The following is a 15,786-nucleotide window of genomic DNA, read 5'->3' as shown; positions in this document are numbered from 1 at the left end:
AAGCCGTGAAGCAACAGCAGAGAGCTCAGGAGAGGACCTAAGGAGAGCGAGAGCGCATCCCATGGTGGATCAGCTGAGCCAGGAGAGAGAGAGAGAGAGAGAGAGAGAGAGAGAGAGAGAGAGAGGTGCTATAAGGCGCGTAAACCTCCTTCGCGCGGACTCAGATGGTCAGAGCTGCATCTGCTTTCCGCACGTGAGAGTCTGAGTGGCCGTGACCGTGCAGCCTGGCAGACGCAGCAACTGCTGAAGCTGAATGAAGCAGGACCCATGAAGAACGGAGCGGATTTGTGAATGAACGCTGGGAACTGAAGCGGGGAACATGAGCAGGTGCCGCTCTGCAGTGTGTTTGGGAACCAGGTGTCAGACTGAGAATCATTGTTGGTGCGTCTCCTCTCCCTGTGTGTGAAGATTCCTCCAGACTGCAGGTTTTCCCACTCAGATCGTTGACAGTGAGTCTACACGGGACTGATCTGTGACAGACTGTCTCCAGTGAAATGTCCTACTATGCATGTTTGGGAGGATTGGGCGCATAAGGGACGCGTTGCTCCGGTGCCGTTGCGCACAGCTCCAGGGTGCGCCTAGTCTGACCTTCCGTGCGTTATGCTGAATGCAGCGACCTTCCGCGGCCACGACCTGATGCGACTCGTCGACCCGAGGCACCTTCCGCAACTGATGTCCTTGGAGGACCATGAGCCCACGATGGTGGAAGGGACCCTGGGGCCGCGCAACTCCACGCCGGCAGGTGAAGAAGGGGCCCCGGGTCAGCAGCACCAGTCCTTCCCCTGGGTGGCGACCTTGCTGGCAGGCGTCCTGATCACGACCATCGTGGTGGATGTTATCGGGAACCTGCTGGTCATCGTGTCCGTGTTCAGGAACAGGAAACTCAGGAAAGCAGGTACAGGTCTTGTGCTTGTTAAAGGATCCCAAAGTCCCTATAATAACTAAAAAAACAGGAACATCAGTGAGTTTATTACTTTAATGTTCTGTATTTCCACTTTTATATGATTTTTTAAATGCTTTTTATGTTCTATAAGTAAATCTAGAAGTAGATGTAAAATCAATATTTGATAAAAACAAATAAACATTGAAATTTCCTCCAGGAATTATATTAGAAATTTCAAAAACTATTAATAAATCAACAATTAAAAAAGGCTTATTAGTGAATTTTACTACCATGCTGCTGGGAGCCTTCCTCACCTGATCACTAATTATTCAACAAACTGCAGTTTTCTAGAGATCATTACCAGGACGGATCAGTTTTCCTTCACACTCTGAACTTTCTCCTTCCTTGTATTTTTCTGCTGCTGCCATGCTGAAACACTCGAACAAATCTCTGCTTCACATTTCACTCAAAGACACTTTGGACAAGCCGTTTGATGATCACTCACACTGCTGTATGACACGATGCTGTGTGAGTGTCTGTGTCAGTGACTTACTGTAATGGGACCTAGACTGATGCGGATAAAAAACATTCAAGAGCCCTGCTGTGCATAAATAAGAGGGCACTTAAGTCTAATCAAACATACACACAGAGGGGAAAAATCAATCTGAGCTCTAATTGTTATCGCTCATTCTGCAGCATGTTCCTGCAGAAGTACAAAATATCACTTAGTTAGGACGCTCAGCTTCTTTACACTGAACCAGCAATATGTGAATGTTGATGAGTGATTTACTGTTTATGATTTGGAGCTTAACTTCCCGTGAAGCTCCTGGCAGGAAAATCAATTCACAGCACTGCCTGCTTGTCCAATCAAATGCACTTGATGTTAGAAGAGCTTGTTTGTGAAAGGTCACAGGGTTACCGGGCTAAATCAACTGGAGGAGGAGGAGGGAGGAGAGAAAAGAGGAAGGCTACATCTCCACACTGATAGCCGGTATTAGGGGAGTGAAGCATTTAATCCAGTTTCTATGATAATGGACTCAACAACAGGTCATCAGCAGGAGGCTGGACACAGACTGTGTGCAGAGGAATTAAGTAAAGTAGCCACAGGCTGGAGGTGTTTGAGGACATCTCACATTTCCACCTTTGAATGTATGAGGGAGAAAAACGTGTTTTTCATTGTTTTTATGTTATGGTGTCAAAAAGTGACATTAATCATCACTCCTGGTATGTTTGCATTCACTGGTATGTGTTCAAATACACACGATTATAACAAAATTGCACATCTGACATTATTTAGTTATAAAAACAGTAGTTTATGAAGAAATAGTTGCACCTGTGCCTTTAAATTCATAGACCAGTGCAGCGTGTTTAGCCATTTAATTTGGGGACAACAGTGGCGCAGTGGTATAGCAGGGTTGTCTAGTAACCGGAAGGTTGGTGGTTTGATCCCAACTCCTCCCTAGTCACTGTTGTGTGTTCTTGGGCAAGACACTTCACCCTAGCCTGTGGCGCGCCTTGCTAGTCATTGTATGACACTACTTGGCAGCAGCTGTAAAGAATTTCCCTCTCGGTATCTAAAAAAAAAAATAATGCACGTATTTGTCACAGAAACTTGTTTTTTTTAGCCTAAAGTAGAAAAAAAAAGAAAAGAAAAGAACAGATAATCTGTGGCCTGAGTGTTTGAATCTGCAGCTTTCCCAGCACTCCGTCACTGTAGCCCTCAGAGCTCCACCCCTGTCATGGTGATAAATTAGCATAGCCCGTAAATCAATACATAAAGCCCCATTGTCTGACATTCCTGTTGTTTCATCCTGCACACATCAGTCAGAGAGAAATTATTTGTTACCTGCCTTTCCATCAATGCCAAGGTAGATCCCTGGAATCCCTGAGTGGGAATGGGATGCACCCCCCCCCCCCCCCTCGCTTTTCTTTGTTACCCCATCTCTTCAACTCTCACCTCAATTCGGCTCCCGCCTCTCCCCTTCTTCCCTCTCCTTCTTGTCTTTTCCATTTCATTCATCCTTTCAGTCTCTTCTTCTCACCTTTCCTTCGCTCAGTGTCATCTTCTTTTCCCGGCTCTCCTCGCCTCTTTATCACCTCTCTCTTTTCCTATTCTCTCAGATGTTCTCCTCGTTTCCAACTCTTCTTTCCCTCTCTTTCCCACCTCTATCCATCTCATCCATCCATTTGGGCACATTATCTGATCATCAGGTTTCGTCCTGTGACCATGTCAGTGTCATGACACTTAAAGCTCACACCTTCATTCATTGTCACCTACAAAAGTATAAATCGTGTTCACTGCTGAGGCTCCCTCACACACGGACAGCTTTTGCATTGTGTTGCCTGATTCCTGGCTGACAGCCCAAACCTGCCACGTTCACAACTCATTTGCTGTCCCTGACAGCGCGAGCTGGGTCCAGCTGGAAATCAATTGGAATGAGTCGGAGCGTTTCGATTGATCTGCGGGCCAGCAGATCAGCGGTGCTCAACCCTTTCAGAGGCAGAGAGCACTCCCTCCTGGAGAGAATAATCCACACGACAGAGCCGAGGATGAACTCAAAATGTCATCCGCATCCAAGCACTTAAATGCAGCATGCCATCATTAACGGCCTACCGCAGACACCTTAAACCTCAGCGCTACAAAGACACGAATCTGGCACGAAAACAGGCTAGGTTTGTGAGAGAATCTGGATTTAGATGCTGGTTGGAGCCTTCATGTTGATGCATTAGAGCCTAGAGAAAACTGCTAGTGCACATACTTTACTCTGAATTTCCCACAAGCTCACAGATATTATATAAAAATACACCATTTTATGTGAATTAATTAAGTAGGTGAATAGATTAGACAGTGATCAGACAAGTGGCAGCATCCAGGAATGAAGCCAACACAGAAGCATTAAAACAACTGCAGTTCCGCAAATGACCACTTGAGGGCGGCTCCAAAAGTGAGTCAATCCTCCAAGACCTTGATGGTAAAATGTCCAACTTTAAAGCAGAAAGTGGCCACCCATTGACACCATCTTCATCAGCTTGTTCAATGAAACACTGTGAAAACTGATGTGACTGTGGCTAATTTACCATAATAATGCTAGCTGCTAATCCTGTCAGAGCGTGCTGCTGAGACACATCCTGCTTTAACACAAAGTGGTATTAAGCTGCACTTTAGGCTCCTCCTTTATTTGGTCTTGTGTCAGTTGTTTGGCCATGACGGCTCGTTAATTCACACAGGGGTCAATCTGTCTCCGTTAGTACCTCTGACACTCACTACCACACCAGGTTAGCTCTGAGACAAACAGCCTGTGTGACTGGAGCTACTGGAAAAGACTGAATGTGTTGAGGATGTGTGGCAGATGAAAAATGGCTCCAGTTTGGCAACAGATTCACTCTGAATTTGAGTTCACACTCACTTATTATATGTCTGATATGTCGTCTTTTGTTGTTGCTTCTTTCACTGCTGTCTGCATTTTAAGGCGCCCTGCTGAGTTTTCTTGCAAAGACGCTGATGTTTACATTGATGGGTGCATTTTTTAAAAAATGGAACAAGCCTAGATTGTACAGGAGTCTCTTCTTCCTTCACTTCGCATCCTGCATGGTTGTATTTATTTAAAGATTAGCGCCCCCAGGTGACCTCCATGTGTATTGTAGCACATGTTTCTGCACATTCACCTCACACAATGATGTCCAAACTTTTCGCTGTAGACAAATCCACACAGGATTCTGCTCCACAGGAGGATGATACTTACTTACGTCCTTGATACTCAGCAGTCCCTCACAGATGGTCAGTTTTAAGCGTCGTGATTGTGGGTGTTGTCTCCTCTGCATTGTCAGCAGATGGCTGGTCTTATGGTATTGTGCTGAATCTCCAACCAACTGGCCTGACAACTGGAAACTTTGAGGAAGGAGTTCTGCCCTTAAATATCACCAACTGAGGGGGATTTGCTGCAAAATAAGCTCCTGATTCTCCTCTGACCTTCATTTCCAATGCCACACTCTGAGGGGTCTCAACGAGCCTGGAACTCTTATGTGAAGTCCCGGAAGAGGGACGTGAGTGCGGTGTTTAGGATTAAAGCAAACATTTGACAGCATTTTGTAGAATCTGGAACCAGAAGTGCCTCAAATGTTTGTGATCTGTCTTCTGAGTGCAGAGTACCTGGGGATTGACTCATTTTTGGAGCCAGCCCCCCCCAGAGGCCACAGGGGGAACTGCAGTTTTTTAACTTCAGCATCATTTCTCAGCAGCTTCTGAAGTCTTCATCCCTCATGGAGGGTGGTAGTCTGATTATAAAGCCAACAGTGGATCCCAGTAGTAACCCAGAGTCAAGGCAACAGCAGAGGCACAAAGTCTATGCTCTTCAGCAGATCTCAGTACATTATATAAGCAATCTACAGGTCAACAGCACCCTGGTAGAAGCCATAATCTTCATTTCAATTTCAATGTCTGAATAGTCAGTGTTTGTAAATTCTGTTGCTAAGTGGAGCAGTGCTGCAAACTACCTTGTTTCAAAAGATGGAGAGCTTCTTCATCAGAAAACATTTCACTTCGACCTTGTTGAAAATATTCAGAAAGGCTACAGGCTTCCCCAGAGTTCATTTTGAGTGAAGTGCAACGCAAACCCGTCATTAAGCCTCTACAGCTTCAGTATCGGGTGACTGTGCTCCCCCAGCAAGGTCACAGCTGGCCGGCGGCCGAGACCAGTACTCCTGGAAACTCCCCTCTGGGTTTTTTAGATAACACACCTTTCTGTGCTGCTTGCTGAGATGGAGAGTCAGGTGTCAAAGAGGGCAGACGGCCTTGTTTTCACTTCAATCAATAACAAGATTACATTGATTAGCTCCTCTTCAGTTTATGAGATGCAAACAGAAAGCTGTGCACGAACAGAAAGGAGGACAGTTAGAGAAAGTCACCTATTGAGTGTCCTGTTTTACATTTCAGACATTCTGAGGAACAGAGACCGAGCAGAGGACGAGACCACCAAGCCCTTGGTGCCGCCTGATGCTAGGGCAGCATGCAAGGCTAAGCTAAAGCTAAGATATAGGGATCCTCCGTGAACAATAAACTTCGTTATGCTCTGATTTTTAGAGTCTGCTGCGTTTGTTGTGGCCCACATTTGATCTAACATAGGCACCAAACTCCCTCATAAACCGCCTGCTGTTCCAATCAAGCACTGCACCGTTTGTCTGAGGATAACTGACGAAAATGAGGCGTATTAGTAAAGCTCCTGATCCACAGAGACCGGAGGAGAGACATGTCATCACGACAACAGGAAGCTTAACAAGCCAGCAGACATCTGCTGTCGTGTGAAGGCACGTGCTCTGCAGCAGCAGCGTGACACCAAGTCACAACCCCTCTTTTCTCCCTGACATCTTGTCTGATGAGGCTGACCTGATCCCTGCCACCTGCTCGGACCTCGCCAAGCTGCTGCTTCTGCGGCTGCCACCTCGGCGAGCTGCCACCGCAGCGCCGTGATTTATTTACTCTAATTTCCTTTAACTGCTGAGATGCTTTATCATCGGATGTAATTCTGTCTGCTCGCCCTGTCAGCGGTGGTGAGGAGCCGGCTGCTGCTGGAGGCTTTCGTCATACAGCAACAACTCAATCCAACCTCTGGAAACATGCTTTACACATTTATCTGCTGTTTCTATTGTGAGAGTGTGTGAAACAAACACTCACCGTCTGGAAGGATGAAGTTCAGTAACTTCAGGACGGTGAGTTTGGAGTCCAACAGTTCAATGCTCCCTCCCAAAGTCTCACGTCCGCACCTGAACATGGAGAAACCGCAGTGTTAAACTTCCAGGAAACCTTGCTTTCGCCTGCTTTTTAAGGAAGTAGCTGCTTGATTGACATTTCTATGAGCCAATCAGAGAGCTGCAACAAATTACGATGATTCATCCAACAGAAAAAGGGCCACAAACAAAACAGCTTATGATGGTGAGCCTTCAGTTTCATAATGATCTGAAACAAATCAACACGATGACGCACATCTTCAACCGATGTCTCCTTCACTTCTGAACACACAGTACATTAAGACAACATGTCCTATTGGCTGGTTTACAGAATAAATAAAGAAAAGTTGCCATCTGGAGCTGCTACAGAAGCAGAAAAACACACACTTCAGAGGCAGATCTGCAGCTTTCGCTTACATAAACCGATGCTGCTGTTGTGTATTTCAGGCCTGAAACAGACAGAAGGTGTGCATTCGCTCATATTTTGGAGCAAATCTGGAACATGTAGGTGGACGGGACAGCAGTGATGACTGTGTTACAGTCTTCAATCTAATTTTTGACACCATCCATTGAGCAAAGGTGAGAAGCTCCAGTGATACACTTAATTTCCACATGCAACCTGTGTGCATGAACTGAAATGTGGGGCATTTAAATGCATCAGAACTTGGCGTGTTATTTATACACCTTCTGGTGATACCAGGCCAGTTTGTTGCGTCTTCTTATCCTTGTTTTTAAAGAACAGTTTTCCCCTTCGAGCCTTTAAAACTCTCCCTCTCTTGTGTTTCACTAAACTGTAAACATGAAATATTTTGGTCATGAAAGGAAAAACTAGCCAATAAATTCTGAGAAGAAGGAGATGATGATTGATTTTGTTGGAGTTCTTCTCAGTGTTAGTAGATTAAATCTGGACTGTTTCTTTTACCAAACATCCTTCAGACAACATTCTGCTTTTAGATTTATGACCTCCGTATTTCTAAAATCACAGCTTTGAAAACACTTTTTTTTGAACCACCTGCTCTTGTATTTCACATTCAAGGAAAAACAACATCTATTTTTACCTGCAAGCTGAAATCTGACATCTGTGGCTGAGAGTTCACTGTTGCTTTTAAACAAGGTACCAGCAGAAGTCAGAGCCGCCATCATGATCAGACACACCGGCGGCGCCATGTTCTCACAGCCGAGAGACGCAAATCACACACACACACACACACACACACACAGGTGGAGTGAAGTTCAAAACAAGTTCTCTGCTGCTATAGCAGCTGCTTCATGCTGGCGTCTGCCTGTTTGTGTGGGACACCCTGTTATAAACAGAGGAAAGTTGAGAACGGCGCGCTACAGGAGCAAAGTTGGTCTCCACAGCGGAGAGGATGATCTGATTAGATTGTGTGCTGCATAAATTAGCATTTCAATGTGGAGAAAAATCCCAACGTCTTTGAAAGTATTGTAACTTCTCAGGGAGGCTAAGATCACCGCACGCTGATAGGAATCTGTGCTAATTAAGTCGTCATTTGTCTTAATGAAGGGGCTAATTAACATAATCGGTTGTGTTTCATTTATCATCGGGGAGCTCAGGTGCCACTGTGTTGGTGAGAGACGTGAAGCCACGATCACACCATGAACACCATGGAGAAAATACACACAGCATAACATAAGGTGCTCAGAGATCAGGTTTCTCTACATTTCTACACATAAACCTTAAAAACATTGTGATATATTTTATACTGGAATCAGCAACAACATAAAAAAAACATTGATAGGTGGAGTCAATAGAGTCAGTTATAGTTGATAATCAGTGTAAATGGCAGATTATATCAGCAAGTCAATAGTCCATTATATTGTCCAAAACAATATATATTACTATTTATTGTACATGTATGTAGGATGCAGAAGGCAGAAAGTACCAGGATGTTGAGCGTAATATAACGCCATATTGTATATGTGTGTTATTTTGACTAGGGATGTCCTGATCAGGTTTTTTTGCCCTCGAGTCCGAGTGTGTGTGTGTGTGTGTGTGTGTGTGTGTGTGTGTGTGTGTTGCACTACCGCCACACTGGGAGATTTCACACATGCATCCAAGTCTCGAACTCAGGACCTCTCGTGCCAAAAGCAGCTGTCATACCCCTACACTACAAGACACAGAGCCACCCTGCATAGAAGGCATTAACTTTGACAGCCCTGATAAATATATATCTGAGTCCTGATCGGGAGGTAATGTCTGATTCCGATCGAGTCTGAAATCACGTAATCGGGCCCGATTTCCGATCACGTGATCGGATCGGGACATCCCTAATTTTGACACTGTGTCGCCTGCGTTAAATCACTTTTTATCCTATCTTGAGATCCCATGAAATCATGTCCTCCCCTAACATCGGTGACATATTGGAGGATTTACTCAGTCCGCTTGTGGTTTATATTACACTGCAGGCTTTCACCTAAGAGTCTGCGGTCTGCATGCCCCTGATACTGTTGCTAATGAACTCCCAAAGTTGGCGTAGTATTCACACGACTTTTGGTGATACCAAACCGAGGCGTTCCAACCCAAGTTTATCACGTCGCCTAAGGCTTGTTAAAGGTTATTGACAGCTTGCTTTGTCTGAGACTGTGTGGCTGCTGAACGGCTATTTAAATCAACATGTTGATGCTATGGACACGTGCATTAATCCTACTAAACGGTACTCAGTAGGATTGGTTTGGGTTTGTGGAGGATCACGTCAGAATTCACCTGATAATAAAGGCATATCACCTTTACTGTCAGTTTCTGACGTTTCTGACATGATGATGATGATTGAAAAGACTTCTAGGCAGGTGAACTCTTTCAAGTGACAGGGTGATGGTCGCCCAAGGCTTGTTGGCTCTTATTAAAGAGAACACGCAGTGCATCACAGCACGCCGAGTACAAGGCTGACTAACTGCAGACCAGTCATTGTTTCCATGCTGACCTGCAAAAAAATCAATTAGAACGGGCATGTGAGCATCAGAAAAGGACCGTGGATCGATGGAGGGAGCCGGCCCGGTCTGATGAGCCACGTTTCTTTTCAGCATGTGGACAGCCACGAGGGAGGTATTAGCTGGATGGGAATAATATGAACAAATGGAGAATATGTTGCTACTAAACTCTGGGTCCTTAAAGGTCACACCAGTAAAAATATTGGAATTAAAAAATGACCCTGTTGGCTAATAAATGCTACAAAAAAATCGAATTATTTTACACTATAAATCCTGAATAATAGTCTTTAAATATCATTTAATTTCTGATGTCAAACAGACACAAACCCGTGGCACTCTAACACGTCTGTCAGCAGCACCTCAGGTACCATTAATCCATACGTTTACAGCATGAGCAGTGCTAATGAGTGCTGCTCCCTCAGTCGTTGACCTGCTTGGGGAAATAAACCTGCTGCATTTTTTTTCTCCTGGCTTATTAACATACATCTCCAGGCTAACACAAGAGGATGGATGCTGCTGCAAAGGGCAAACGCACTAATAAAGACAGAACCTCTGACTAATACTCATTGACTGGCGGCTAACAAGTCCCCTGTCTCCGCACTGGGAGCTGCAGCTCCTCTCTAACTAGCCTTCTGTGAGGAGCAGCAGACAAAGAGGCGTCGTCCAGAATATCAACGATGAAATATTCTGTAATGAAGACAGAGTCTGGGGGTGATAAATACTGAATGCAGGTACAGCAAGGTGTTGTTAAGGCTGCCTCGGTTAATGACTACACTCCCTCCGCACGCACTTTGATAAAAGCTTCAAACCAAACGTATGTATTGCAGCAGCAGAGAGGTGGTGCACAGCAGTCAGCCGCCGGAGGGTTTCGGTCCAGCAGCAGCTCACCTTGAAGTCTCAGACACAGACAGATAGTCCTGATGGAAAGAAAGTCTGAGCTCCTTGAGGTCTGGAGCATTGATTTCTGTCTTAGTCAGCCACCATAAGAGCGAGACCCTATTCCAGGCCGTCATATGATGACAATGACCTCAGTAGGGGTGTGTTTTGGCAAGAATCTGGCAATACGATACATATCACGATACACATGCCACGATACAATACGATATACGATATATCCCGATACGGTAACAAAGACGGTGTATTTTGCGATTTTATATATATTTTTATATATATATATTTATTATATATATATATATATACACATACATATACACACACACACATATATATATATATATATATATATATATATATATATATATATATATATATATATATATATTTAAGAGTATGGAAAGCTTGTTTGGAAAGCCTCATCTGAATACTAGTAATACATCACAAGAACAAAATGTTTAATTATAAGAACATTGCACAATGCAACTGTATCTCACATTCAAGTTGTTCAATTTGGCCACAACTTAAATCGATACCAATATCTCCAAATAAAATATCGCGATATATCACAGAATCGATTTTTTTCGTACACCCCTGGTGAGTTGGAGTTGTTTCACAGTTTGGATCGCTCACAGTAACAAGGCCTGTGTTCCTGTGCTCGTGTGGGTTTTCTCCCACATAGCACAGGTTGAATGGACACTCTAAATTGGCCGTAGGTGTGAGTGGGACAAGAGTGGTTGTTTATCTGCTATGCTAGCCCCGCAACAGACTGCCGATAAAGTTTTTTTTTTTGCATTTTAAAGGTTAAACAATCCACCTGCTAAATTTGTGTTGAAGGACTTTAAAAAAAGTGAAAAATAAAAAAAGGTCTTATCTGGCTCCATTCAATTAGAGAGTAAATACTGAGAAGAGCAGCCGCCTGCAATACTAATGCAGCTTCAGACGCAGGACAGTTCCATAAAGGCAGTTTTGTACAGTATTGATTGAAATGCAGCACGGTTCACCTGGGGCGCCAGATAAATGTTAAACTCCTAAATCAGGCCACTCAACTTTATTTCCCTGTGAGGGAAAGAAAGACCTTTAGCAGCACAGAGAGGACTCTGACTGTCGGAGAGAACTGGAATCAAACCGAGTCCGCCTGAAAATGAGAGTTTACACCAACATCATGAATGTTACTTGGTGGAGGTGCGGACTGTTGGAGTGAGTGTGCAGCTCTGGACAGTTGCACTCATTAGCCTGTAGTGATGCTGCGGGCATTAAAGCGGCAGCGATGAGCTTCGGAGAGCCTAATGATCCAGATGCTATTAAAGTGAAGTTGGAGGGGAATGCGATCCGACGGGGGAGCCGGTGGTGTTTGTGTGCGGCCGGCACGTCTGTTTCTTGGAGACTTGTTATTTTTCTTGGCTGTTTTCCTGCAGTAGTGAGCATCCTGTTCGGAGTTGCTCTGCACTTCCTCTGTTTTGTTTTCCTTTTGTTTGTGTTTGGCTCGGTTCAGCTGTTTTTCTGAAGGCAGTCAACACTTTCTTGTTTTATTCATTTAATTTTACATTTATTGCCTTCAGGCTGCCCCAAACAACCATCAATCAAGCTGCAGATTATATTTTATTCTCCTTTGGGGCGTTAATTATGTGATGGACATGTCCAAATATGAACCTGTACTTCTTTTAGGCTTCTTCCAAAAGGTTTCTATCAGTCATTGTACAATTAATCCTCAAAATTCCAAATTCCAAAAAAGTTTTGACCACATAAGTGTGAACATCTCAAGAGGTTACAGAAAAAATAATGAGGACTCTGTGTGATGAATACACGGCAGTTTTATTTTTCTACAGTTTAGACAACTTGCTGATTTATTGCCATGTGACAGCTTACCATAAATGGGTCAATCATGGCCTATAGTTGTAGTGAGGACTGCAGAATGATTTGTTTTTTAAAAAATCTTCTTAGTGCAAATAGTTTAGTTTTGGAGAATTTTTTAATTTTTAAAATGATGAAATATTTCATTATCTGAAAAAAAGGTTGTTTCTTTCTCAGATCTCTTTTGTATACTTGCATTTTAGCTATTTTTGCCTGCAACACATTATGTTTCTGTTTATCAATCATTGCCTTTTGCATATTGATCCCATGCTCACACTCCCTCCTCTTGCTCTGCAGGCAACGCCTTCGTGGTGAGCCTGGCCCTCGCAGACCTGGTGGTCGCCATCTATCCTTACCCTCTGGTCCTGACCGCCATCTTCCATGATGGCTGGATTGCTGGCTACATCCACTGCCAGATCAGCGGCTTCCTCATGGGCCTCAGTGTCATCGGCTCCATCTTCAATATCACCGGCATCGCCATTAACCGGTACTGCTACATCTGTCACAGTCTCAAGTACGACAAACTCTTCTCCAGCAGCAACACCATGTGCTACGTCGTGCTAGTCTGGGTGTTAACCATCCTCGCCATCGTTCCCAACTGGTTTGTGGAGTCGCTGCAGTACGACCCGCGGGTTTACTCCTGCACCTTCGCTCAGTCGGTCAGCTCGCTGTACACCATCACGGTGGTGGTGGTGCACTTCATCCTGCCGATCGGTATCGTCACCTACTGCTACCTGCGCATCTGGATCCTGGTCATACAGGTGAGGCGGCGAGTCAAGCCAGACTCGCGGCCTAAAATCAAGCCACACGACTTGCGCAACTTCCTCACCATGTTCGTGGTGTTTGTGCTGTTCGCGGTCTGCTGGGCGCCGCTGAACCTCATCGGCTTGGCGGTGGCGCTGGACTCCCGGCTGAGCAAGGACATACCAGAGTGGTTGTTTACGGCCAGCTACTTCATGGCGTACTTCAACAGCTGCCTCAATGCTGTGGTCTACGGCGTCCTGAACCACAACTTCAGGAAGGAGTACAAGAGGATCGTCCTGATCATTTTCAAGTTCCACTGCTGAGACGAGACGCTAGGCGCGGCATGGCGGCGACGACGAGCGGCAGGTTATTTTTAACATTAATGAACAAACGCTGTTCAAGCCATGAGGAGAGAAAAAGAACCTGACACTGACAGAGAGACAATTAAACTAAAAATACTGTGACGGAACTCGAGGAGAAAGTCAAACAAATGATGCCACACTGAGAGTTATCAGTGAGGCCTTCAGGGAAACTGAGAGACTTAAACTGATGCAGCGGGGGAGGCAGAGACCAGGGTTTATCTTAGTAATGTGTTTCCTTATGGCTTCCTTTGCTAATGAAGTCATGAGATACTCTTCAAATTAGTTGTTACTCATCCTTTTTAACCAGCTTCATACTTCAATGTGACGACTGTGTGATCATCTTCTTCTGCCTAATTCCCTTTGATGCATCATATCCTCCAATGCTATGATTAGTTTTCTGATTTTCTGTAAACACAATGACAAACTGGTGCTTTTGGGAGAGGTTTTTCTAAACAAGATTTAACATGAACTCTGACAGGAGCTGACAGTCGTCTTGGATTTTATGATTAGGAAGGTTTAAAGTTTTTGGGGCCTGAGCCTCAATGAGGAAGACAAAGAAGTAAAGATGGATGGGCAGACCTAAGCCAATGGCTTAACCTTTTAAAACCAGAAGCCCAAAGACAAAAAATATCATCCATTACATAAAAAACATCAGGAAACCATTAACACAGATTGCTTCTTCGGGTGGTGTTTGGTGTTGTTTTGGAGCTTGCACATTGTCACAAGTAAAAAAAAAAAGTCAAATTATAAACGCAACCCCCAAGGATGAGGAGTGAACTGCCAAAAACTGCAGTTCCTCAAGTGTCCACTTGAGGCAGTCAAGTCCCAATAGCACTCCATGCAGCAGATAAACAAACATGTTTACAGCCTGGTACAAAAACACTTTAGGTCTCTACTGATGAGCTCATCACTTTTTTATATATGTAAACAACACATTTGTAGTTTGGTTACTATGGTTACGACCCCATCCTCATCCACAATACTTCCTGCAACGGAGCAATCTGACGGTCATATGGCATCTATCAGACTCCACTTGCATGCAGTGATGCTACCTTCAAGTGCTCGGGTTAAAGGTTGTCATGGTAACAAACCACCTCATGCTGCTATTACACTGTTATTATGGCCATCATCAGCTCATTCTCCTACCTGCAGCACAGGTGGGGAGGATAGTCTGCCACATCCAGTGGTGATTGTGAAAATGTTTCCTCATGCTCACCTGGACCCAAACAAAAAAAAAACAGAAACATGGAGTCACTCAGAAGCAATACTGTGTCCACAAAGTTCCCAAAGCACACAGAAACCTGTCGGTGTGCTGCATCGGCCCCTCTCAGCAGTGAGTACATTTAATTCACACACTCAAATATTAAACATGAGAAGTAAGGGGAAAAAAAAAGAAAAGGAAAAGGAGCGGTTACCTCCTGGTAAACAGTATCCTGACCATATCACTGTGTTTCACACTCCTGGAAAGTGGAAAATGAATGTTTGCATATGTATGAATAAGCAGAGTGCTGCTGCTGTGATGATTTGCCTGTGCTTCAGTCCCATTTTGACGAGCTAAGTGTGTGTGTGTTTGTGTGTGTGTGTCTGGCAGCGGAGGGTGTGTTTATGTTTTTGTACCATTTTTGTGCCAAAATGTCGCCAGTTCCAAACTTTAATTTAATTTAAATGCTCTTTAAGTCACATCCTAAAAAAATCACACATCAAACAAACAATTAGACAAAGTGTCTAAAAGGGGTTTTCCCTCTCTGCCTTCCTACTGTTGCATTTTGAGGAAGACTCCTTCATGGGACGCCTGTCCTCACCAGGAAAATCTAACATGAGGGTTGATAGTTCAGTCCTTTAAAACAGAACGTGTGTAATCATCAGAGGGTGGGGAACACTGGGTGAAAACAAAACAGCTTGTGGTGTCAGGGGGACTCGAACCTCAGAGTACTGAGTAAAAGTCCACAGTAGTGGGTGTAACCCCACTGTTGCTTTTGCAGCTTTAAAAGGGGCCACTTACAAGGAAATACAAAATAAGAAATGAACAATTTTTGAGCACGTTTAAAAGGTGCAAAGTTTGTTGCCTTTAAAAACTGATAAATTAGATTACATGTAACTTTAATTTGAACTGGATGTGCAGCAGATGAGAAAAAAATCCCACCATACTGAGTTAAGAACTGATAAAGTCACCTTCCCTGTTCTCATATTACTAAATGGACCCCAGGTGTGTTCTGCTTAGGACAGCAGCACATATATATTGGCCCACAGAGGATTTTAAAAAAGAATACAGTATCAGCCTTTCACTTGTAGTTGTGTGTGTGTATATTTTTTTTTCCCTTCTTCTCTTTAGTGATAAAAATCAATGCAAAGCTTGTTGTTGTTTTTGTGTGTTTG

General features: G+C 44.1%; 1 protein-coding gene across 1 annotated transcript; it reads left to right on the top strand.

Moving 5' to 3' along the window:
- Window positions 1-205: 205 nt before the first annotated feature.
- mtnr1al (melatonin receptor type 1A like) lies at window positions 206-14,164 on the top strand. The gene is made up of 2 exons (XM_028415913.1): window positions 206-895; window positions 12,602-14,164. Exons 1-2 carry the CDS (start codon window positions 601-603, stop codon window positions 13,369-13,371), a joined length of 1,065 nt encoding a protein of 354 aa, XP_028271714.1. The 5' UTR covers window positions 206-600; the 3' UTR covers window positions 13,372-14,164.
- Window positions 14,165-15,786: the final 1,622 nt, after the last annotated feature.

Source organism: Parambassis ranga, chromosome 10, assembly GCF_900634625.1.
Source record: "Parambassis ranga chromosome 10, fParRan2.1, whole genome shotgun sequence".
Taxonomy (NCBI): Eukaryota; Metazoa; Chordata; class Actinopteri; family Ambassidae; genus Parambassis; species Parambassis ranga.
This window is presented reverse-complemented; position numbering and strand designations above follow the sequence as displayed.

What these genes read in the sequence shown, in the direction of transcription:
- mtnr1al (XM_028415913.1), top strand. Translation starts at nt 601, where the DNA reads ATGCTGAATGCAGCGACCTTCCGCGGCCACGACCTGATGCGACTCGTC. An exon ending in CAGGAAACTCAGGAAAGCAG is followed by an intron (nt 896 to 12,601) that starts GTACAGGTCTTG and finishes CTTGCTCTGCAG; the next exon opens with GCAACGCCTTCGTGGTGAGC.